This window comes from Hypomesus nipponensis, chromosome 13 (genome assembly GCF_054491055.1).
Source record: "Hypomesus nipponensis isolate SF chromosome 13, ASM5449105v1, whole genome shotgun sequence".
NCBI lineage: Eukaryota > Metazoa > Chordata > Actinopteri > Osmeriformes > Osmeridae > Hypomesus > Hypomesus nipponensis.
In genome coordinates, this window is record NC_140373.1 from 6,487,541 (window position 1) to 6,513,037 (window position 25,497).

At 46.8% G+C, this 25,497-nt stretch overlaps 1 protein-coding gene across 1 annotated transcript in view; it reads left to right on the forward strand.

Moving 5' to 3' along the window:
- The window catches only part of fmn2b (formin 2b), a 43,482-nt gene that overhangs the window by 11,318 nt on the left and 6,667 nt on the right, over nt 1-25,497 (forward strand). The window contains exons 7-18 of the mRNA XM_084670452.1: nt 64-637; nt 865-1,009; nt 4,467-4,554; nt 10,126-10,187; nt 14,540-14,631; nt 14,728-14,857; nt 14,961-15,107; nt 15,261-15,320; nt 16,061-16,181; nt 20,045-20,137; nt 23,587-23,638; nt 24,577-24,726. Coding sequence (XP_084526578.1) covers nt 64-637; nt 865-1,009; nt 4,467-4,554; nt 10,126-10,187; nt 14,540-14,631; nt 14,728-14,857; nt 14,961-15,107; nt 15,261-15,320; nt 16,061-16,181; nt 20,045-20,137; nt 23,587-23,638; nt 24,577-24,726 — 1,714 coding nt within the window. The remainder of the gene's footprint in view (nt 1-63; nt 638-864; nt 1,010-4,466; nt 4,555-10,125; nt 10,188-14,539; nt 14,632-14,727; nt 14,858-14,960; nt 15,108-15,260; nt 15,321-16,060; nt 16,182-20,044; nt 20,138-23,586; nt 23,639-24,576; nt 24,727-25,497) is intronic.

The window sequence follows — 25,497 nt, forward strand, 5'->3', positions numbered from 1 at the left end:
CCCAGAATGGGGTGGCTGTTTCCCCCTCTGGCCCCGCTGGCCTCCCCTCTGAACTACCCGGCTCACCAAAACGGGGGCAGGGATTCGTGTGTACGTGCCAACAGCAGCAGCAGAGTGGTACCCAACCTCCCCCTCCTCCGCCTCCCCCACCCCTCCCCGGCCTACCCGTTCCTCCCCCGCCTCCCCCGCCACCTCCCCCACTTCCAGGGCAGGCCATAGCCCCTCCACCACCCCCACCCTTACCAGGAGGGGCTATGCCTCTACCTCCACCCCCACTCCCTGGTATGTCCATGCCCCCACCCCCTCCACCCTTACCAGGCATGTCAGCACCACCACCACCGCCCCCTCTGCCAGGCGGAGGACCCCCGCCCCCTCCGCCGTTACCTGGGATGGGACCCCCTCCTCCTCCTCCTCCTCCCCCTCCTGGTTGTGGAGCCCCCCCACCTCCTCCTCCTCCTCCTCCAGGAGTGTGTTTCCCCCCTCCGTCTGGAGGGCTGGGCTCCCTGCCCCCTCCACTGCCCCTGGGACTCTACGCCCTGGGAATGGCCCATGAGAAACCCCCCCGGAAAGGCATGGTTGAGCCTCCCAGGCCCATGAAGCCTTTGTACTGGACCAGAATACAGCTGAATATGAAGAAGTACAAATACTTTTACATACCATGTATGCCATTCTAGCATACATAGTAGTTATAGTTGTTGCATGTTATTACATTATACAATGTCATTGTAACTGGACTGGTTTCGGGACACCAGAGTTGAATATTACCAGTATTCAATTCAAAGACATCAAACCTGTAATTGGCTTGCTACTGAATGTCCGCATTTTCTAAAGGTAAAACCTTGCCATGTCCCCATCTTTCCCCAGGGAGGTGAGCTCCTCTCTGGTGTGGGACAAGGTCGAGGAGCCTGACGTTGACTTCCAGGAGTTTGTGGAGCTGTTTTCCAAAACAGCTGTCAAAGAGAAGAAGAAGCCCCTGTCTGATACCATCACCAAGTCTAAAGCCAAACAGGTCAGTCTTCTCCTCCTCGTCATCAGAAGCTCCTGTATGAGGTTGACTGCGTGCTTGTTGAGGTGTCAGAGTTCTAGACTTTGGGCAGGGAAGGAGTCAGCCGAGGCAGGGAGGGAGCTGACTGAGGCCGAGGCAGGGAGGGAGCTGACTGAGGCCGAGCGCATGGGAAGCAGCAGGTTGAGGTTAGGGTAGCTTGATGTTAGAAGGTGTTTTGGCGTCTGTGGCTTCATGTTTACCACTATATGGAAGCGTCCTGTCTCCAACAGTGGCGATGGAAGCGTCCTGTCTCCGACATTTCAAAAAATTCATGGTCAAATGTTTACTATTGTGTTAACATTTTAAATACGTTAGAACACGTTCATATCGAATGATGAGTTAGCAGGTCGACTGACTAATTTCCTTCTCATACATTCCCGTAGTGCTTCCATGGACTTCAATGGGGCTGCTTTGAACAGTTTTTTTCAGTGCTTCGAAACTATACGGTCATTGGATAAATGCTGCGATTATGTCCCGCCCTGGACGCTCAGCGTCTCTGGGGGTGAATGGAGGAGTGGGCTGGACTCGACACTGGTTTTCCGCGTGATGATTGGAGGGTCTGTCGAAAAACAGCATCTCCTTTTGATTGACAGTGATTTTGTACTATAAAAAGTCATCAAAGCTATTCAAGCTCAGTCCCATCGCGGATTTTGCAACTGTAGTTGAAAGACAAACTGCAGCAACCTATTTTGGGGTATTTGCTTGGCAAAATTGCTAACCACCTTTCATCATAAATTTCATACAATTATACACCACGTTCCTTGTTTCAGTTGAACCTAATTTCCAAATGTTCTCCTTCAAGATTAATATTGTTTTGTTAGATTGTTCGTTCATTCATTAATTAATTCAGTAGGTTAGGCTAGTGTTGTAGGGGTGAACTAGCCAGTGACCTAGCCAAATAAATGGTTTTAGGATGTAGGTCGAAAATGAGCTTCCCCCTCTTTGAAAGACCAGCAGCTGCCTCTGGTCTCTGATCTTAGCTCCCCGACCACTGGTGCTAAAGGCTCATTCTACTGTCGTCTCTGTTTTTCTCCCTCTTTCTCTATCCCGCATTCTCTATCTTAGTCTTTTTCTAGTTCAATTAGATGTCATTGAACATCTACTGAATTAAATGTTTTTTTTTTTTCAGTCTTACATTCCTGCAGAATGTGTATTGATCCTGTATAGTGCTTTCTGCTTCATTTTATAATTATTTACAATTCTTACCCATGATTTGATCAGCAGAAAATATGTATTTTATTCATGTTATTAATTTCTAACCACCATATTTATCTTGTTTGAATTATAGTTGTCCCAAAATCACATTACTTTCCGCCAAGTTGTGTTTTTGCTGTAAATCTGGAGGCAATTTTGAGTCGCCAAATAAAAGTGTTTCAGGAATTTTATTTGTTTCAGCAATTGACCTCCTAAATAGTTTGGTTGAAAAAAACCTCTCACCTTTGATGTGCTTCAGAGGAACTGAGAGCTCAGCCAGTCTGTGGTTCCTGCTTTAAACATGACCTCAGACACAAACTGATTGAAATAATTGGTATCTTTTTATTTTTTCTTATTATTTTTTCCCCCCAAGTTTCCAAACGACCAGAAGTTGTCCAGAAACATTTTTCTTCATAGGAAGTAACATGTTTTCTTTACTGAAATTGCAGAAGGCATGTTGGCAATAGGAAGTGTTTAAGTAAGGATATATAATTCATTCCTAGGAGCTCTTAGAGGCTGCTAAAGGGAATGCCAGAGTTCTAAGAATGTCAGTAACACATTTGTGCTTCCATGCTGTTTGTCTAGACAAGGGTGCCCACCCAGCTTTGTCAAGGCTCACTCTTGAAGACGCACCATTGTCCAGCACGTTGATACAGATCTTGACACAAAGTTTGGAGAATGGGCTTTTGTTTTTCCTGGAGCTCTGTGTGAGCACGTGTGTTTGCGTGTAAGCGTGTGCATGTGTGTTTGCGTGTAAGCGTGTGCATGTGTGTGTGCAGGCACAGAGAAAGTCAGCACTGGTTGGAGACCCTTGGTTCTCCAGTATTGTGGTTGAGTGACCTGATATTCCCCTCTGGGCTTGGACCATAAACCCCCTCCCCCCCTCCCCCTCAGTAATGATCTAATCAGTGCAGGAGAGGAGTGTGGGCCAGCTGAGGCTGGTCAGGATTGGGACCCTGCTCCTTTCGGAAGATCATGCACAGGCATCTTTCCAATGTTTCCAATGCCTTGTCTTGTTTTCTTCAACTTTGCTTTTGTTTTTGTTTTCCTCATCAAGAAATGGTGTGCCACGGTGCTGTAGGGGACAGACTATTGGAAAAGTTCACAGACAGATTTATATACGTGTGTGTGTGCTGCAAGTCAAGTCCAGGCAGTATTCTGGGAGCCGTTTTCCCCGGCCCATCACATGTATTGTCAGTTTAAGGAGTTCTTGTCCATGCAGTGCTGCTGCAGTGGGCTCGCTGACAGACTACATCTCCAGGTACACAATGAGCACATCTGCTTCCAATGAACACTTAACGCAAGGAGATTATAAATGTCAGAGGAGCGAGTAACTGCTTAACTGGGATAGCAGGCTTTTAAAGTCAATTGACCATCACTGCCCTTGACTTCTGGGACAGGAGTCAGAGGATGTGAACTAGACAGTCAGTTTGTTTCTTTCTTTCTCTTTCTTTCTTTTTTGGTCTTTGGTTTCCTTCTCTCTATTCCACTATCTCCCTCCTTCATCTCTTCCTTCACCTTGACGTGAGTCTTTTACTCCCTTATGACCAAATTGCTTCAATAATGTAAATAAAGTGATCGTTTAAAGGGAAGATTTCAGCCAAAAATCCAAAATACATATTTGTGGTGCTCAAAGTGCCCAAAAGGGTGTCTCTTGTCTCTCTCCAGAAATCATGACCAGGTTACTCAAGAGAGTCCACAGATTTGTTGTGAGTAGTTTCATGTAGGACCTATTTTCTTTCTACCAAACTTCCTACATGAAACTGCTCACATGAGGTTCTGTGGTTTATCTTGAGTAACCAGGTCATCATTTTTGGAAGGAGACATTGCTGCTGAGTTTATCCAATGCATTTTTGGGCACTTTAATTACCACAAGCCGAGTGCCCATTAAATTCCAGCATATCTTAGAAGGCCAATATCTCTAAAACTCGGCACCTAAACAATTAACATGGATTCATAGTACTACAGGTAAGAGGAAAAATACGATTTTTGGGTGAACTGTCCCCGTAAGGATACATAGTATGTAAAGATGCATGTGCTCATGTAACCAGCTTTATTGATATTTGCATAAAATATTTCTAGCAGACGCTTCTATCCAAAGTGGTGTACAAACAGTGCACAAAGAAAGAACAGCAGAAATTCAAGGATCAGAAGTGCATGGTACTAACATGTTTGGTCATAGATGTTGCGTGTGCTTTCATCAACCCTCTCTACGTGTGTGTTTCAGGTGGTGAAGCTGCTGAACAACAAGCGTTCCCAGGCAGTAGGCATCCTGATGTCCAGTCTGCACCTGGATATGAAGGACATCCAGCACGGTGAGTCCTGGGGGCCAGGCCTCAATCCGCTCCAGACACCTTCCATATGAGGACCATGTGGACCCCGTTGATGAAGGCTGTGAGGCTGTGAGGGCGAGGCCGGTGTGCCTCATATAAATATCCTGACTTGATGCGTTCGGTCCAGCTCGGAGCTCTCCTCAGATTCCAGTAGGAGCTGCTATTGAATGGGGCTTCCTTCAGATAGTCTGTGTGTGCGTCAGAGCCTCCCTTGTATTCCCTTGTCCTCGTTTACTGACCCAGTCTCGCTGTTCCATTGTCGTCATTGTTGTTGTTTGTGTTGTTGATACGATTGTTTGGTTTCAGACATTCTCTGGTTCCGAAAGGTCCCTGGCTGGTATGTCTCTCTCTCTCTCTCTCTCCGTCACTTTCCTATCTCGCCCTCCCCCGTCTCACTTTCAACCCCCTCCTCTCTCTCTCTCCACTTTCCCACCCTTACTCACCAGTGCAGTTTACTGTAAGATGCAGTGCAGTTGCTGATTTGCGTCCATTACATTCTGTGTTAAATCTCCTCTGCCATGAAAGGCAAATCGGGAATTTATTTGTCGCCGCATTTGAATTATAAACAGTAAAGACAAAATTGACATCCATTTGCATGAGTAATGTTGGTTTCTGCTTTTCTCTCAAGCGCCACATCACTCAACAGCAACGTGTTGAGGTTTGGCTGTGTGTCGGAGTCACAGACATGACTGTTTGGTTTGTGTTTTGGAGGTTTCTACAACTCCCAATACAGGACATATGTCTGGATGGTTAATGTAATTCAACCAGCAAGAATCTCAGGAATTCCTTATCCACTACCCCCATTATCCACACAAACACACACATGCACAGACACACGCACAAAATGTTTTCATCAAGCGGGAGACGCATTCGTTCCTGCTAAATCTGTAGCAAGACAGTCAGCATTTTAAGGTGTCAGTGTTCAGGACTCCTGACATTCTGTCAGACTTACAAACACCATAACACCCCCCCCCCCCCCTGCACAGAGCGGTAGCGGCGTAGTGAGGAGCTGGGGCTGGCGCCAGGCGTGTGGTATTGTGGAGAACTGCAAATGGATCTCAGTCAGAGAGGGAAACGTGAAAACAATGATGTGGTCCTGCCTCTCTGTCGGAGCCTCAGCTCTGAGCCTCAGCTCGGAGCCGCTGGGAGCGGAATGGGAACCAACTGAAACACACGGGACACATCGTCTCCCATCTGTTTGTGGTGGTGGTGTTAACCGGTGGGAACCATATATCGTGTGGTCGAGAGAAATGCCCGCTTATCAACGACAGGGAATAGAGTGAGAGGGAGTGTGGGTTGGATCGTTGGGGGGGATTAAAATAATCCCCATATATGAAGATGTAGCTCAGTGTGGCACAAGATGATCATCTGAGAACAGCAATTTGCTATTGTAAGCCAGTTTGGGATAACCTAGTTGCTAGTAGCACATTAACTAGCTGTGAGATGTCCCTGTAGAAGACATTAGTTCACCTCTCACACTGCTGGGGGACAGGGATGGAGAGAGAGACCTCTCACTCTGCTGGGGGAGAGGGAAGGAGAGAGAGAGAGATATTCCGTCCGTTTATTTTAGCTCTGCATATCCATCAGGCCCCTATGGGGGTGGAATGTTGCTGTATATTTTATACCGGTTGCAGAAGAATTTGTCGTTAATTTCCGTCTAATCAATGTGTTTATATGCCAGCGGGCCAGGCATATGCAAGGGCTCTGTCACGAGGATCAGGCCTTTCCTTTGTTAAACATCTAGTCGCAGAATTGAAGGGAGATTCTCCATCGAGCTCTCCCTGGTTCCCATTGGATTGGTGTTAGCCTGCGGTTGCCATGTTTGAGCTCCCCGACCCTGTCCACCCCCCATCCTTGTGAGTCTGTAAAATGATCTTGGGAATTTGTAATGGTGTCAGGAAAGGTGCATGCCCTGAATCCACCCTGCACTCTTGCCCTCTAGGTTTGTGTGTGTGTGTGTGTGTGTGTGTGTATGGCTCCTAAATCAGAGGACCAGGCTGAGGTATGGATGCACTCTGTGTGATTACAGTATCTACAGAGGGGATCAGATAGATTGCCTGTGGTTATTTACAGGAATCTGTAAGTGTTTACATCTTCCATAGATCTCCTTCTCAGACTTGGCAAATTCGCATGGATATGAATCGCTAGCCTGGCGTCTAATAGCATAGTTGTGAACACAGGCAAGCATTCTCTTCACTATTATAAATACAATAGTGATATAAATATCACTATTAATTTCCTTTTGAAAATAAGCTACTTCTAGTCATTATCACATAGCTGCGGCTAGATCATAAAATATGATTTTCTGAAGTTTCCCTGCTGCCACCCCCCCACCCCTCAAAATAAAATAAAGGTTGTTGAGTTTTGGGAGGTTTTAGTGGTTGGGAATCAACTCCTTACAGCTGCCTTCCTTACCGTTAGGTAGAGGGTTTGGTTACTTGTCAGTCAGCATCTGATGAACCCCTGCTGTTCAGATTGCCTCTCCAATAGGTCAAATTCATCCTGTAGAAAGGATTGTATGCAGGTGTGAGAAAAGCCATACACGAGCTGCATCCCTCCCTGTGGTGGTTCTGTACTACTCCCAGTTCTAAGGGAGTTCTACTCCCTTGAGCCAAGCCTTGAGTCATGTCTTGAGTTTGACCTGTAAAAGGATTACATGTGTCTCATATATCCCTTGTCCCATACAGCATCTGTGACTGGACATGTAGTGAGATGGAGAGCTATCCTCCCCCATCTTGCCTCTGTCAGAGGGCTGATTTACAGCCGGTGTGTACATTCAAAATGTTGGCGGTATCTGTTTGCCCTGCCAGGAGGTCAACTCCAAAGAGGAGTTGGATGAGGACACACGCATTCATGCTTGCTGAGTTGCATGCGCTGAACACGCACCTTCTTGCTGTCCATCTTTCTCTCACTTACTCTCACACGCACACTGTATTGTAAAATACAGTAAAGTAGGAGCGTACAAAAGACAGGGTCAGCTTTTCAAATGTAAAATTTGTAAATTATATGTTTTGAGCACAGCTTTGTCTCAATGTTCTGGTCTTTGGTGGTCAGACCAGGAATACCTTGCCAGATACAGAAACCCAGCTTGATTTGACATGGGAATAATGTGCACGTCTACTTTTCAACTGATTAAGATTCAGTCCCAAAATAATATACTATTTAATGTATCAATTTTACCTTGGATTGTCAAATACTTGGACTCCAGCTGGTCTCAGCATCTTGGACCAATGAAGTTTTCTGTGGAATCCAATGAGGCTGTTCCTACTGTGTTTATGCCTGTCTCAGTGTGTGTTTATGTGGTGTGTGTGTGCGTGTGTGCACGGCCCTGTGGTAGAGCTGTTCCTATACCTCGATGTTATGCAGGGGATAAAGCCAAAGAAAGCCAAATAACTAATTTCTGTGTGATTGTTGATAGTGTCATTTTACCAACACACTCCTTATGTAGAATGGACTGTATACATACTGTAATATCTTAATGCCGTTTCCTACAGGTCTCATTTCAAACAGTGAGGAATGATAAACATGGATATCCTTTGAGCTGGGACCACGGCTGGATGCAGTGTTAACGAGGCTGGTTTGATGTGCGTGTGTGTGTGTCTGGCTCTTGTCAACTTCACACCTCGTGCTGAGAAGTTTTTCGTTGCTACCATCAATGCAGTAACACACACAAAAAAAAAAAAACTGTAGCTCATCAGCACTGAGCTCAAACAAGAGACTGGATTTCACCCAGAAGTGTTTATGGTTTAGTGTGTGCTACTCTGCCTCGGATCACAATTGAAAACAATACCACTCCTTTAGCCCTGCTTGGCTGGTTCCCAGGGTGTAAAGGAAACATCCATACTGAAGGTCTACACACCCAGAGCCATGCACGCCTCAGCACTCCCCTCCTCACCAGTGTCGTGGCAGTAGCAGCACAGTAACACGCTCTCGTCCGTTGGGTGCAGTTTCTCACTCGCTCAGACAAACCTGTCCCATATCAACACTCCTGACCCTCACTGGAGGAGTGTTGACTCTCACACACACACACACACCGCACACACACACGCAGATTGACCGATGGGCGGCCGAGCTCCGCCTCTCTCACCTCCTTGCTTCGTGGTCCTCAGCACCAGAGAGCCCTGCGATGTAACACTATATCTTAGATTCAACAATCCACATCTTCAGCTCTGTTTGTGTTCAAACATTTACTTTTAAAGGATTACAGTTGGAGGCGCCAGATCCCCGGCCGCCGAGACAAAGAGGCGACAGCGGGAATTCAGACGCTGCCTCTTTGTTCTCTGACAGGCCCGAGGTAGCGGGCGCTTTCATCAGCGCCCTCGTCAGCGCGGCCATGTGCTGCTGCCTGATTACATGTTGGTGGGCAAATATTTCCACCCTCCGTGGAGGTGAGCGCCTGTGTGTGTTTGTGTGTGAATAAAAGTGAGTTTGTTGCAATGTGTGTGTATGTATGTAGGTTTGTGTTCTCGGAATGCAGACATAGCTGTGTGTATTGGAGTGCTTATGTGTGCGTTTTGTGTTTCTCTCTACCCAGGTGTAGTGTTTCCAGAGACTGTGTCAGCCCACAGTAAAGAGAAAGCTGAAACACAATAGCACGACAGACTCTAGGGGTTTCTGCAGGGCTGTTGAGTGGAGATGAGTAATCCCTGCTCAGTTTGGACAGCTGTCATGTTCCTGTACATGAAGCTTTGAGAGAGATAGACATGCATAGGCTATGATGATGACATGAGTGGTCTAGGTGTGTGCAGCTTGGTATCTGTAGTTTTCAGGTGCTGGACAAGAGTAGTCCCAGTCTGACAGCCTTGACTGGAGAGACCCCCACCTGAGACAAATCTAGTTAATTGCCCCCAGACTCATCACACCCCCATTAAGCTGCTTAGTGGTGTCAAGCTTGGTCGGCTGGAAGGGGTGGTTGCTACAAGCAGTTCGGGAGAGGGTGACATGGGATTGGGGGGATCCTGTGGGTGGCACTGAACCCTGTGGGAATAGGAAAGAAATATGTCCAAATCTGCTGTAAAGCTGTGGGCTTGACACGGCGAGGGTTTGACCTGGAGTAGGGGCCAAGCAGAGAGGTTAATACTGGGAGGGATTAAAGCAGGCCCAGCCAGCCCAGCAGACCTGCCTGTGGGACACCAATGAGCTTATTTGGTGTCGCTGGTACCGGCCACCATCTCTCTCTCTTTTTTTCTCTCTCTCCCCCTCCCTCCCCCCTGCTGTTGGCTGTACGGTTCCCTCCTCCCCTTCCCTGGGCTCTCAGGGCTCCTGATCACGCTCCCTGGCGTCTTGTTGGCGCCTTGTTGGCGCTGGTGAGCGCGGGGTTTAAGACAAGTGGCGCCACGGCGTGTTGTGTCCCTATGGCGACGTGCGCGCGCGGGGGGGGGGGGTGCAGGAGCTCAGGAGCGCTGGCCTTTCACCTCATGACCAGTGGTTACACTCTATTAACCTCTGACGTGTCACTCCTCGTTGGAAACCTCTGATTAACCTCCCTCTATTTCTCGCCCCGTTTCTCTTTTTCTAACAATGTTTCTCTGTCTGTCTCCCCCCTCTCTCCAGCCATTATGAACCTGGACAACACTGTGGTGGACCTGGAGACCCTGCAGGCACTCTATGAAAACGTAAGTATCTCACCCCCAGCTGACCCCTGCATCAAAGGTAGTGAAAGGTCACTGAAGGTCAATCATCCGCAATCCCTTAACCCATCAGAACAGAAGGTATTGCAAGCTTTCTGGGACAGAGTACCACAATGCACCAGTGTAGAATATCTACCAGGAAGGAGACTTGAAGAAACAGACACTGAACATGGCCCCTTCAAACACACTGGAGGGAGAATACCAAGTGTTTCTCATCAAACTCCTAAATGGGTAGTGCTCTGTTCTATAACTTTGAAACCTACTGTACAGAACATACTGAATAATTGAGTCCATCTTGTTATTTAATCTCCTGAGTAATCAGATTGATCCAGAGCCTTTGATACATGGGCAAATAGGGAGGGACAAAGAGAGAGAGAGGAATTTTTGTACAGGATGTATACGCTTGGAATCCTCTCCAATATCTGGACTTCAAATGTAGTCTGGTAAACTTCAAAAAGCCCAAATCGAAATGAACTGCATTAATATTACAATGAATCTGTGGACTGCAAGGGCTGCATAGAAACGCTTTATGTTTACTGCAGAATCAGCCTTGTAAAACCCCAAATTACCCTCCTTATCCATCTCGGAAGAACGCACGTTTGTTTCATGTATAAAACCGGCACCAGAGTTTGGTCCTTTTTTTTCTTTCTTCATAATGTCATGCAATTGACTTTGGTTACACACTGTATCCAGTGACATTATTAATGTTGCTTTCATTAAAAGAAATCACGTAAGAGCAAAAGAAAGAGAGGAGTGCTCCTGGCTCTCTCTGCACTCACATACCTGATATCAATTACTGGAATGTCGTGGTGTATTAGCAGGCCAGTCGCTGGCTCTGTGTAGAAGCAGCGAGGACCCTTAAAAGGTTGTGTCTGGCTGGAGACCACTCACAGCTCCCACCCCCCCCCCCCCCCCCCCCCACACACACACTACAAACCCCCGGTCCCACTGATGGCCTCAATGTCCAATAGACTCTGATGTGTTACAATAAATCCTTAAAGTCAAGGTCAAAAGACTGGCCTCCCGTTCTCTCTCGCTCTCTCGCTCTCTCGCTCTCTCGCTCTCTCGCTCTCTCGCTCTCTCGCTCTCTCGCTCTCTCGCTCTCTCGCTCTCTCGCTCTCTCTCTCACTTCACTTTGAGAAATTAGTTCATCTTTAGTAAAATGAGTCTCTTATTGAGGGATACCTTTTCATTGTGGAGGACGTGTTTGTCTCATTGTGGCCAGACATGCAATGACCATGTACACACTTCTCTTTCTGGTTACCACATCTCGATTATTCTGGTAGCTACTGAATCTTTCCTTTATCAGGATCTGTCTCTGCTTTGTATCTGTCAGAAAATATCATATTTGCTGTCCAGAGCCAAATAGCAGATTGCAGCGCAAATGTTTTTTATCTTTTGTTTCTAACGTTCTTAATATCTTTGGTGCGAGCTTTCGTAAATGCCTTTGTGTTTTGACACAAGATTCTCTCCCTCTCTCTCTCTTCCCCCCCCCCCTCTCTTTTCTACTTGCCTGAGGCGCAGTTTCAAAACCCCCAGTTTGTGTTTCTATATTTTTGTTTTGACTTTTTGCATGCAAGACTCCATCCTGTCGCCCTCTCCTAATTCACCACCATAGAGAGCTTTATGGCAGGCCCCGCCAGGCTCGAACTGGCACAGCTCTCCTCTGGCCCCCTGCTCCTCCCAGGAGACCCTGTTTCTTGTAAGGCCCCCCTCAGCCCTCAGGCGTTCCATGGTTTGGCAGTTTGTCTGCCCATTATGGCACCAGGGCACCCCTGAGAAGGCCTGTGGCTGGAATGTCTTGGAGGATGAAGTATCATCCACTTTTCCCTCCTCTTCACTTCACCCTTCACTTCTGTACGCCCTCATCCCTTGTTCATTCCTTTCATCCATTCTCCACTCCTCTCAATCCACCACCCCTCTCTTTTCTCCTCCCCTCCCCCCTTTTTCACCTCCATGCTCACTCTTCTCAGACGTCAGCCTCCTCTTGGAGCTACAAAAGAGAAAAACATGTAGGGAGTTACAGTACTGTATGAAAAGAGAGAGAAATGGGAGAAGGAAACATTAAGATGTTTGCGTCTGGACAGCTTAGTCAGTAATTATGGAAACCAGGCCTGCCGAAATGGTATTCAGAAGAATTGGAAAAAAGAGAGACACTGTAAAAACATACATTGCTTTACAAATGTTCAATACAGGGTTTTTCCCTTCCGTTATTGCTGCAACTCTCTGGTTCATGTTTCTGGTTCGGAAGTTTAGGTCGTATGTGTTGGGATCGTACCCACACATCAAGATACTATTACTGATTACCCAGAGCCAAGATACATATTTATCCCTCGTGTCTTTTGACAATGGGGCGCTCTCTTGATTTCCCCTCTATGCCTCCCATCCCGAAATCACAATCCCACTGAATGGAAAAAAGCTGCTTTTTATTAAAACTATTTACACTTTAAAAACCTGGTGAATTAGAAGCAGAACCCCTTGCCCTTGTGGACAGATGGCAGAGTGAACAGAATCCTAATCACTGTGTTTGATGCCCACGTTTGAAGTGCTGTGGAAGCATGCTGCAAGCCGAGCGGGGACCTTGAAGCTTTGCCCCCCCCTCCCCTCTGATTGATTTTGGTGATGGAGCTTAATGGATCTGAAGGGTTTTCCAAAGTTTACATTCACACCAAGGCTGCTCTCCTTCCCCCTCCCCCTACTCACCCTCCCTCTCTCTCCCCTCCCTTCCCCTGACCCATGTCACTATAAAAGAGGGAGCTATAATACTACATGATGGAGCTCATTCGTCCTTAGTGGTTTTTTGTCTCCTTTCTTGTTTCCGCTCTCTCTCGCTCTCTCTCTCTCTCTTTCTCTTTTTTGAACACGCTCCATCCTTCCCCCCACCGCTGCTAAGTGGTTAAAACGGTGTTGGGTCGTCAGGGTGTTTGATCTAGACGTGAAGTGTTTACCGTGGTGTTTACTTTACTCTACAGCTGGTATGTTTACAAGGGCTAGCCAATCCATTCCGACAGCCCCTCACACCTAGCGCGCCTCCATCAGTGTTTCACAAAGGCACACCATTGAGTTTGGAGCCGAGGTACTTTGGATTACAATGATTGCCTTTCGGTTTCATGCTAGATGCTTCAACTTGACCAGGAGGGAGTTGGGTTAAAAAACAGTACAGTATGCAGTATAGTATAGTTGATATAAGACATGTTTAGCACATGATGACATGTTCTTGACCATGGAGCATATTGGCCTAATCTTGCTGAATTAAATCATCAATTGGAGGCTGTCAAGGTGTTTTGGTTTGGTCTCTTGTTATGAGCTATTCATTTGTTATCATGTTTATTTGTCAGTGTGTAAATGCACATATCTTGTTTATTTGTCAGTGTATAAATGCACATATCTTGTTTATTTGTCAGTGTGTAAATGCACATAACTTGTTTATTTGTCAGTGTGTAAATGCACATAACTTGTTTATTTGTCAGTGTGTAAATGCACATAACTTGTTTATTTGTCAGTGTGTAAATGCACATATCTTGTGTATTTGTCAGTGTGTAAATGCACACATCTTGTTTATTTGTCAGTGTGTAAATGCACATATCTTGTTTATTTGTCAGTGTGTAAATGCACATATCTTGTGTATTTGTCAGTGTGTAAATGCACATATCTTGTTTATTTGTCAGTGTGTAAATGCACATATCTTGTTTATTTGTCAGTGTGTAAATGCACATATCTTGTTTATTTGTCAGTGTGTAAATGCACATATCTTGTTTATTTGTCAGTGTGTAAATGCACATATCTTGTGTATTAGAAGCCCAGTGTTCTCTGGGGACCGTGCTGCACCGGCCCTCCTGACGTCAAAGAACGATTCAACGTTTTGTATAATTAAGGGCTAACCACATTCTCAGTTGTGCTATAGAATGCTGAGAGAAGGAAACGCTTTAGACATTGTGGCTTCTCTCCTCTTTTATTGCTTCGGTTTTCCTCTTAAGCCCCCTCAGCAAGGAAATGTTTGTTCTGGAGTTGTTGGCTTGTACACAATAGTTTGGGCGGCAGGATCAAAAAGCCTTTCTGGTAAAAGTGTTTAAATGCTAAACCTCAATAATGTTGTTGTGTGTATACCATAGTCTTATGTTGTGGTCCTAGTTCGCCACTCCAGGAAGAGTGAATTATGATATATTGTGTTGTTTACTATATTGTGTTGTTTACTATTTCTCCTATCTAGATTGCATAATCTTTGACCCCAAACCCCTAGTAAAGATCTTACAATTACATCTGGATTACCAATCATGTGTCCTTTAAAACATTCCTGCTGATACAGCAGTTATTGTTTTGTTTTTTCTTCTCCACAGAGAGCACAACAAGATGAGATGGATAAGATTGAAAAGCACATCAAATCCTCCAAAGACAAAGATAACGCCAAGCCCCTGGATAAGCCTGAACAGTAAGACCACCATACTTCCTTGTACAAACATTTCAGTGACTAGAATCTGAAGGCTCGTGGAAGGTCCCACTTATCTCCTTCTCTCCCCCATCCCAGGTTTCTGTTCCAGCTCTCAGAGATCCCAAACTTTTCAGGCAGGGTCTTCTGTATCCTCTTCCAGTCCACCTTCTCTGAGTGCAGCTCCTCCATCCACCGCAAGCTAGAAATCCTACAAAGAGCTTGCACTGTAAGTGTGTGTTTGTGTGTGCTAATTATTGTGTGTACTTTTTGCCCTTGTCCCTTAATCACCACTTCCTCTCTCACTCCCCCCCCTCCCCCACACACACCAGATCCTGCAGAGTGGGAGCGGGGTGATGAAGGTGCTGGGTCTGGTTCTGGCCTTTGGGAACTTCATGAATGGAGGGAACCGGACCAGAGGCCAGGCGGATGGCTTCAACCTGGATATCCTGCCCAAGCTCAAGGACGTGAAGAGCAGTGTGAGTGGGACTGAGCCTGCATCCTCATCATCCTCAGTGCTGCTGAAACCCAGTGCCACAGAATCCAGGGAATCAAGAATCTAGCGAATTAGACCTGTTTGCATATTACTGTAAGTAGTTACTTTGTGCTGTTTTTTTTTTTTTTTATCACAGGACAACATGCGAAGTCTTCTGTCCTACATTGTGGCTTACTATCTCAGGCACTTTGACGAGGTGAGTCCTCAACCTGTTCATGGTCACGTTCCCGACTCCCAGCCTTCTACCATGGATACATGTTTCAGACATGCTGCTCTCGAATGTCTTGGGAAGTGAGGAGAGAGAGAGAGAGTGAAAGAATGTTGTTAAATGTTACTTATTTTCCCTCCTTTATTTTCTGCTCCAACTAATGCTCTGCTCTGTTCTGCTGGCCTGTTCTGCTGGCCTGTTCTCTGCTCTGTTCTGCTGCCTGTTCTCTGCTCTGTTCTTCTGGCTGTTCTCTGCTCTGTTCTGCTGGCCTGTTCTCTGCTCTGTTCTGCTGCCTGTTCTCTGCTCTGTTCTGTTGCCTGTTCTCTGCTCTGTTCTGCTGGCCTGTTCTCTGCTCTGTTCTGCTGGCCTGTTCTCTGCTCTGTTCTGCTGGCCTGTTCTCTGCTCTGTTCTGCTGCCTGTTCTCTGCTCTGTTCTGCTGCCTGTTCTCTGCTCTGTTCTGCTGGCCTGTAGGCAGTTACAGCTGGCAGCACATCCAAAGACTGCCTGTTGTAAATAAGGTGTTTAGCTATACAAAACTGTAGCAATTCAAACGGAGCCAAGCACAACCTCAACCTACATGTGCACACACACACACACACCATGTACAAGAGATGTTTCAGTGTCTGAAAGAAATGTGATTTTGGATCCAGGTTTTTTGGGGGCGTATAAAGGTAATTGGTGTAAAAAAGAACTTGGATGTGTGTGTGTGTGTGTGTGTGTGTTGGCAGGACGCTGGCAGAGAGACGTGTGTCTACCCTCTCCCTGAGCCCCAGGACCTGTTCCAGGCCTCCCAGATGAAGTTTGAGGACTTCCAGAAGGATCTATCCCGTCTGAGGAAGGACCTGCGTGGTACGTTGTAATATCTCTCTGACCTCTGGACACTGGTCTCTCTTTGGGACATGTCTAAGGCCTGGACAGTGATCTCTCTTTGGGACCTGTCCAAGCCCTGGACACTTTGGTCATACTGTCTACTACAGATGCACAGATTGCCTCCGTAGCCTAACTCAGTGATTTATTCGAGATGTACAGACTAACGGCTAAGTGAGGCGGTGAGATAGTGAGACACTGCCTCATCCCTGGCTACTGTGCAACAATCCAGTAATCCAGGTGTTTGGTATGGAGGTTCTGGTGTCTCTGTGGGTAGACTTTAGGACTCTGTTGGGTTAGGAGAGGACCTGGGGGTAGGGTGGGAGAGCGTTTGATCATCTGAAGTGACAAAGTTCAGTGTGTGTTCGCATAAACATTTGAGGCCAGACAGATCCAGAGTCCTGTCACTGTATCAGTAGCATCGAAACGGGCTTTGCACGCCGCTCCTCTCCCCCTAAGGCCCCCGCTCCTGGTTGTGTTTAGGTCCTCTGTAAAGCTTGATCCAAAACATCTGCATGTTAGACGTTTTTCTTTCTTTTTTTTCTTTTTTTTTTTGTGTTACTTTTTCAAAGGAAAAGTCAGAAGTCTTTGACTGTTCTCCAGACAAGGCACACGTAAGCCCAAGGTGTTGTACAGTAACAATAGCCCGGACCACAACGCTTTTTACATGTGTAATGTTCTACTGGGGTAGATTTCTGAGATTATATGCTAATATAGTCCTGTTTTAGAGGAAGCTTTAAGTTATGTGCATGCTTTATTCCACTACAGTACATTTAGATCTGACAAGTGTATATGGAGTGGGGTAGGGGCTCTGTGTTTGTGGTCAAGGACTTTTGATTCAGGGATGCAGATGGAATTTTTGAACTGGGGGGGACTAGTGCCTCTACCTGCTAAAACACGCAAACAGCGTTACACACGCTAATACACGCTAACAACGTTACACACGCTAATACATCGCTAACATCGCCTAATCAGCTGTGCAGTGATTAACTGATGCTTGTGGCCTTACGTAGGGAGAGTGGTGGGGACGGATCGGGGTTAATAGGAATCTGGGGGGGACATGTCCCCAGTGCCATCTGCGCGCATGTTTTGATTGGCTCTCCTGGCCTCCCACCCAATCAAGCCTGAGTTATCAGTGTTCTGATGGAGACCCTGCTGTGACAAGCTCAGCAGAACTTCTTCCTGAACCAGCAACCGAGTTCCTGTTGGATCACCTGCTCTCCATCTCTCTCCCAGTCTCTCCACTGGCCCCCCCGCCCTAACTACATTATGCTCACCTCTGTAATGGCTTTACCATCTTTTCTCCTAGTTTAGAAAATTATACATTTAATGTCATGCTTATAATAATGTGCACACTATGTGATGGTATCTCTCTTCATCCAGTGGTTGTGTGAATCTGAGTTGAGAAGTAAATCATTGTCTTGCTTTTCTTATATTCATGATATAAAGAATGCATGATTGGACTTTTTCTTAAATTATCCAGTTGTCTGACCTAGGACCTTGGGCCAAATGACAATAAATCTACTTCCATAAATATTGATATGATTAGAGTTTGGATAGTTGGCTAGGAAACAGGGCTTTGAAGACAGTTCAATCAGCAGCTGATTACCCAAGGTCAGTCATTACAAGGCTGATGCGTTGAAAATGGGGATCTCTCCATGTCTGTTTAGCATTCTTTGAATCCACCTTTTATTCTCGTTACTCATTCTCAGCTTCCTGTGTGTGTGTGTGTGTGTGTGTGTGCGCGCGCGCGTGTGTGAGCACATGCACTCAAACACAAAGAGCCCTCATGTCTCGTGTCCAACCAGCAAAGTGAGTCAGAGTTACAGTATCTCCTGGAGCTGGTCACATGCTTCGCTGAGAGGGCAGGTCATTTCCTGCATACCCTCCTTGGCAGTAATTGGCTCGACCAATTAGGCTCTCACACACACACACACACACACACACACTCTTACACTCACACACAGACACGTGGACACACCCATACCCTGACAGACTGCTTACAGTACTACACTTTAAAATAAGTGTTTTGAGTGTTTTTAATGATATTAAAGAGAAGGACTTGAGTTTGTTTAGACAGGATAGACAGGGCATCTCCAGAGTGTATGACCCAGCAGCCAGCGCCCAGTCGGCGCTGCTCCCAGTCCCAGGATGAGCTCCCTCTCTGGGGGGTTAAACTGCAGGGTTAGTTTGTGGGCCCTGGAGGATGTTCACTTGTTAGGCTGTCAAAACAAACAAACGGGGGCCCTTGCTCCTTCCTGCCCGGGTGCTCTGGTGGTCCGGACAGAGAGAGGGAGCAAGACGGGGAGATTTTTGTAAACGCTGGGACCAGAAAACGTCATGCTTAAACCTAGTGAGTGTAAATGGAAACTCTCGTAAGAATATGAGCCTGTATATGAGGCTATATACGCAGAGAGGGGGTGAGGAAAGTGTGTGTGTGTGTGTGTGTGTAGGGGGGTGGGGGTCAAGCCATTTCTTTGCTTGTCTCATATATAGTTCAAATACGACGATTGTCCTGGTTCTGGCTCTGTCATTCTCATTTGGGTGTCTGAGAAAGTGGGTCGTGTTTTTATGGAATGTTTTTTTTTGTTTGTTGACTAGCACTTATCAATCAACAGTTCTGAAAGAAAGCAATTGGTTTTCATGCCTGCAAAGAGTCTGTAGCACTTTTTAGTCTTTTTCTTTGTCTGTCGGTCTCTGTCATGTTCTCCCACGGTCTCTCTCTTTCTCTCCCCCCCCCCAGCTCATCTTTCTGTGACTATATCCATTTGAGTTTTTTTATTTCAACACAGTGTAATATTATCTAGATGAATGGCATCTAGCCTGCTGTCATTCTGACAGTCTCATATCAGTGGTTCCATCTGTTAGCGCTGAGGTCTGGGGCAGTGGTGAAAGTAGACTGCAGCACATGTGGAGAGAGGCTGGGGCTGCGGCTGGGGCTAGACTAGGAGTTGAAACTGGATTGAAACCTGGGGCTAGACTAGGGTGTGAAACTGGATTGAAACCTGGGGCTAGACTAGGGTGTGAAACTGGATTGAAACCTGGGGCTAGACTAGGGTGTGAAACTGGATTGAAACCTGGGGCTAGACTAGGAGTTGAAACTGGATTGAAACCTGGGGCTAGACTAGGGTGTGAAACTGGATTAAGACCTGGGTCTGGAGCTAGACTAGAGTTTGAAGCTGTAGCTGGGTCTGGAGTTTATACTGAGGCTGGAAGCTGGAGTGAAAGCTAAAGTAGAGGCTGGGGGCCATGTTAACTAGGTAACCCCAACTATGCGGCACTGCCTGACCACAGGTCAACTAAGTGGTCTGTAATAGTCCAGATGGCATTTAGATTGGCATGTGGCCAGGCTGGGCCAGACCAGGCCAAGCAGGGAGAGATCTAATCCATCATGGCCACTGATTGTTACGTGACTCTCTGAACGTCATGGAAGTTCCAGAATTCCAAGGTTCTGCAGGAAGAGGACATCAGTCTTCTGTCTGTGAACGGTGTGTGTGATTGGCTGTGTGTGTTGAATGGACTGGAATGTAATTGACTTATTGGCTTTGCAGGAACATTCCTCCATATACTTTTCCATCTTTTCCGTTCAACTCTCTTCTGTCAAAGAAAAAGAAGACTGACATTACAAAAGAGTAGAAGAAGATAACTGTTAAATGAAAAAGGGATACAGGTGGTATAAATGTGACTTGCCCAGTAGTACTTCCCCAGAACTGTAACATATATTATGGAAGTACTTCTCTGTATTTACTTAAATATGCTGTGTCTTGTTCTGTATTCTGTAGTTTGTTTTCTTTGTTACTCAAAGTGTGTTCTTGATGTTGGTCTTGGTTCCCTTGTCGTTCCAGCATGCACTTCAGAGGTGGAGAAGGTGTGCAAGGTGTCGTCGGAAGAACATCTGCTGCCCTTCAAGGACAAGATGGATGAATTCATCAGTCAAGGTGAGCAGAGGAGAAAACGCATACACCCAAACATGAAACACACGCACACGTTTGGGCCTCATTGCCTATGACAGGGTGTGAAGCATTAGTCCTGTGGCCTACAGCTGTGAGTCTGTTCCATTGGAGGGATGGCAGTAGGGAGCAGAAGTGGGAAAGCTCTTTTCCCTGGTGAGGTGATGTCCAGTGTTCAGAGACCACGGATGAGTCTCCACTTGGACTGAGCAGGTGTACTAGACTGTCCGACTAAAAGACAATGATAGACACTTCACTGAACTGAAACGGCACATTACATAATGGCTTCTGTCACAAGACAGACAGACAGACAGACAGACACACGCACACTTCTGGTCGGTCTGACTGCCCGTCTCCATGACACCACCAGTGGAGTATGAGGATTTGTGGCAGAGGAGGAGGAAGAAAGGAAGGCTGTTTGGAGCTGGTCTCGGTTAGACTCTCAGACTTTTTTGATGTTGCAATCCATTGATGTTGCAGTACATGTGGTAAGACATGAAAGGCATAGCCCAGATATGTTCTGCATATACAGTCGCCTGCACACACTGCCGTCGCCCATTAACACCAACACTCGCCGGCAAAGAGCAGATCTGCGTTCACACCCTTCTGTTTGAAGACGTTTGGCGTAGATATTTCAACCTAGATCCTGTCACGTTGGGTTCACTCACCCGAATGCCACACAGTTAACCTTTTAATCATTATCTCCCATCATTATCTCTTGATTGTTTGAATGGCAGAGCATTCCTGGCGTTCCTCACCTCTCGTTTCCTCTCAGGGTTTTTTTGTCGGTGACCCCTGGAGCGGGGAATCACTGAATCCAGAGCATGTATAAATCAAAGTGACAACAACATTCTGGCGTGTGTGTATGGTGGTCGTGTGTGTGTGTGTGTGGGAATAATGTGTGCATACATTTGTGTGAGGTGCTGGGTCTCTTTGTGTGTGTGTGTGTGTGTGTGTGTGAGAGAGAGGGAGGATCTGAGAGTTTGTGAAGGGGGGACTGTGTGTGTGGGGATCTGGCTGTGATTAGTCTGTTGAGGATGCTGCTGCTGCCACGCCACTTAACGCGTTTGGATAATGTGTCGTGACCCGGTGACCTGGTGCCAGCCCAGCAGGGGATTTCGATCGCCCTGTGTGGATGCTAATCTGGGAAGGTGACCCATGAGGACCTGGGGTGAGGGTGGGAGAAGGAGAGAAAGGTGACAGGCTTGAACCCCTGGGCTGTCTACTCGACCCCCCACCCTCCCCCATAAGCACTACCTCTCCTCAGCTTAATTCTTCAATCCCTTCTCTGACACGTTACCCCTCCCAATCTCTGCCTCCACAAACACACATTACACACACTCAACACACACACACACACACACACACACACTCCGGTACCACGAGTTCCCCTCGACACCAGAAGCCCAGTGAGGGAGAGAGCCTGCAGGGCCTGCTCTGTGGAGTCTCTTCCCCACAACTGGGCTCAATTTGTCAATGAGCACCCCAGCAGCTGACCCCTGACGCCCCTGCTCAGCCCCCCAGGAAACCCTGTTTCCCCCCCAGCCTCCCCGGCTCCCAGAATGCTGATTGGTTGCTGGTCCGCACGATGCATACTTTCTCATGTACCGTACATTTTATCTCCCTCTCTCTCTCAAGCACTCTGTCTCTCTCCTACTGTCAGCTTATCCCGCTCTCTTTCTCTTCACTCCTTATTTTTCAGGTCTGCATCAAATGCTTTCTTTATAACTCATTATCTGTCTTTAATACTCACTGTCTCCATCTTCCCCTTGTATGTCTCTTTGTGTCTCTCTCTCTCATTCTCTTGCGTGTCATTTCCCTCCATGTGTGCGCGGCTGTTTGTTTGAGTGTGTCCGAATGATTGAAGAAGTGCACTCTGGGAAGTCACCTATGGGAGTGTCCTTATGAGCCTTAAAGACGCTGTTATCCAGAAACGCACGTAATATTGAAATGGATTTTAAACTGTTGCACATGTACCATAGCCCTGGCTTCTACATTACAAAGTATTCACACACACAGACACAGGAGTTCTGTCTTTGTGGGAGTCTCCTCTCCCGGGTACAGCTAGCCGGCTCGAGGAGGTTAGAGGAGGCTATTTGATGTTAGAGCGCCAGGGTCTCCAGCAGTCTGAGCTGACGCCACCAGGAGCAGCTGACAGCAGGCCCATTCCGGCCGGCCCCCTCCCAGCCTACCCTGTTTGACAGACCCTGTCATATCTAAGTGGTGTCTGTGGTGGTTGTCTCTGCTCCACAGTGTCAACAGTGGTTACTACCTGACCGTGAAGCCCGCTGACTGAGCGGGCGGGCGCTAGGGTGTGCCACCTAGCTGTAGGCCCCAAGTGAAAGCAGACCCCGACGGAGCGGCCATGTTTTGTCTATGGACGTTGTTCCCCGCCTCTTCTTTTCCTCTACTGTTTCCAGAACATTCCTGCCAGGGAGAGAGCACGCTCACGGGTCAGAATCCCTCAGAACACCGAAGAAAGAACACTTTGTGTTGTGCTGCCGGGACACACAGCGTCTGTTTTTCATTGAGAGACGGACAATAATGTAATACTTCCAGTGTTGTTGGTGCCGATTGCTTTGGCTCCAGTACGTTCGTGTAGGTTTCCCCACACGGCACCAAGCTGCTGTTTCTGCTCCAGTGAAAAGTGGCAGGCTAGGCCTATCTTACTCCAGCAAATCACAGGGTTCAATAATTCAGAGACGAACTGTGGGAAAAAATGTGGTCAAGCAAGCCAGCATGCTTTATTAAATAGATTGTGACTTACAAAATCTACCATAAACGTAGCTAATTCACAGTGAAAACACAAACAACCAACAATTACCCCCAATACTCCAGGATCCTTCACTGCTAACTTTCACTCTCTGATTAACTGTCCGGTAACAATAGATACCTCATGCTACAAGATCAATAGAAGAGATTTAGTGTTGGAAGCCACATATCTCCTCTTTGGCCATGTCTTTGCAGCTCAGATGTGGCTCTGGCTTCAATTACCCAAGCCTGATTTGATATTCCCCAGGTAGGGAGGACCGTAGATCAGGGCTGGAGGGGAGACCTCATGTCTGTCCAGGCCCCACAGAGTCCCTGCCTCCCTGGGCAGGAGGCGGAGGGGAACAGGGGAGGGTTGTTATGGCTGGGCCTAGTCCTGGATGAAAGCTGGAGCTGGGGAGCAGAGAGGGGTCTATGGATGTGATGGGGTTGTGTGTGTTTTTGGGGGTGAGGGGGCATCGGGGTTGAAGGGCTTGGGTTCAATTTCTTAGATTATATAATTGGACTGTCTCTCCCCACACCACACACACACACACGGTCTGTCTCTCTCCCCTGTTCCTTAGCCAATGCGGTCAGAAGTCATCTACCTAACCCTGATTCGATACGCACAGACTAACTAAGTACATCTAGAATTTACGTTATTCTGTTTTTGTTTTTGTTTTTTTCAGCCAAATGTGAACTGGAGGCTCAGGAGACGCAGCTCAACGGGACGCACAAGATGTGAGAACCCCCTCTACTTTCTGACTGTCCCTGTCCCTCAGTCTACCTTCTGACTGTCCCTCAGTCTACCTTCTGACTGTCCCTCAGTCTACCTTCTGAATGTCCCTCAGTCTACCTTCTGAATGTCCCTCAGTCTACCTTCTGAATGTCCCTCAGTCTACCTTCTGAATGTCCCTCAGTCTACCTTCTGAATGTCCCTCAGTCTACCTTCTGAATGTCCCTCAGTCTACCTTCTGAATGTCCCTCAGTCTACCTTCTGACTGTCCCTGTCCCTCAGTCCACCTTCTGACTGTCCCTCAGTCCACCTTCTGACTGTCCCTCAGTCTACCTTCTGAATGTCCCTCAGTCTACCTTCTGAATGTCCCTCAGTCTACCTTCTGACTGTCCCTCAGTCTACCTTCTGAATGTCCCTCAGTCTACCTTCTGACTGTCCCTCAGTCCACCCCGGATGGATGCTGTAGCAACACCGCTCCAGTTATCCACATTGTGTATGCAGTATGAATAGACTCCCGTTTATGGAATCGAGCTTGTTCCCCTTAATGTGGAGTTTGTAAACCAGAATGTTCTGTGTCAGACACAGACAGGTTGGCTCTGCAGATCAGACTATTACAAAATGGGGTGTGACATGCAGTCAAAACACTTTCAAAAGCCTTTAAATTAAGTTAAATAAGGATCCAATAAGTGTTTTTCAGAGAATATGGCTTTAATTTTGGTCAATTCTGATTGAACTAAAGTGTTGTGGCATCATGTTTGCCCTCAGACAGGCATCTTGACATTCAACAATCGAATTTTGGTCTTTGAGGAGGTTTTTTTTTTTCTCCCAAGAACGTGGTTTATCGTGTCTTTGATATGTAACAATACAATCAATTTTTCATTATGCTGCTTGTAAAATGGGCACTGAAATTTCTCCTTGTGAGCCTTTTTTTTTTTTCTTGCAGTTTCCTGGAGCTGACTGTGTTCTTCTCGGTAAAGGCCAAGATGGGAGAGAAGGAGGTTTCTCCCCACACCTTCTTCTCTGTGTGGCACGAGTTCTCCTCTGACTTCAAAGAGCTGTGGAAGAAGGAGAACAAGCTGATCCTACAGGAAAGGTATGGCTCCCTTGAGATCGACCATAGCTCACGTTGGTTGCTTTACAAGTCGTGCTAAGCATTGATTTCTACCCACAAGTCATGCCTGCGATTCTCATGAGAAAAAAATATATTGCAGCTTGATTTTCCACAAGGACAATGACTTAGGTCCTCATTATCCATCAGTGTTGTGAAAGCACCACTGCTTCACATTGAATGCTGAAGAATGAGCACAACTTGTTTCTAGCACAGACTTCGATCAGGAATACTCACACGGCACATTGTATTTCAGCCGCCATGCATATTCCACTTCCAGGATCTAATAAAAGGAATGTGGTGCCCCCAAAGTGCTTTCCTAGCTGGGTGCACATGGGCTTGTGATCCTCCATTCTCCACTTTATCTTTAGTTGTGCCAAGTTGTCTCAACATTTATTTTCCATCAGATGAAGAAAGATTAGGAGAGCTTTGTCTGTCTGTCTGTCCTAGTAGATCACTGCTCAAAGTTTAATTTAATGTGACCTGATGCTGAATCTCTCATATCCAGGCATGCCATCCTCTTTCTACCTACATACCCCCTCGAAAACGAGATGCTGCATCTCAAGGGGTTATCCTCCAAACAATAAATTAAGTATACAGTTGTTGGCTATAAAACCGGCAGCTCGGAGAAAATACCTCGCCTTGTCTCCTCTCCTCACCTCGCTCCTTCTCCCTCACCATCCCCCTCCTCCTTCCTCTGCCTCCTTTATCCTCTCCATTATTCTCTCGCCTCCCTCTCTTCCTCATCCTCCTCCT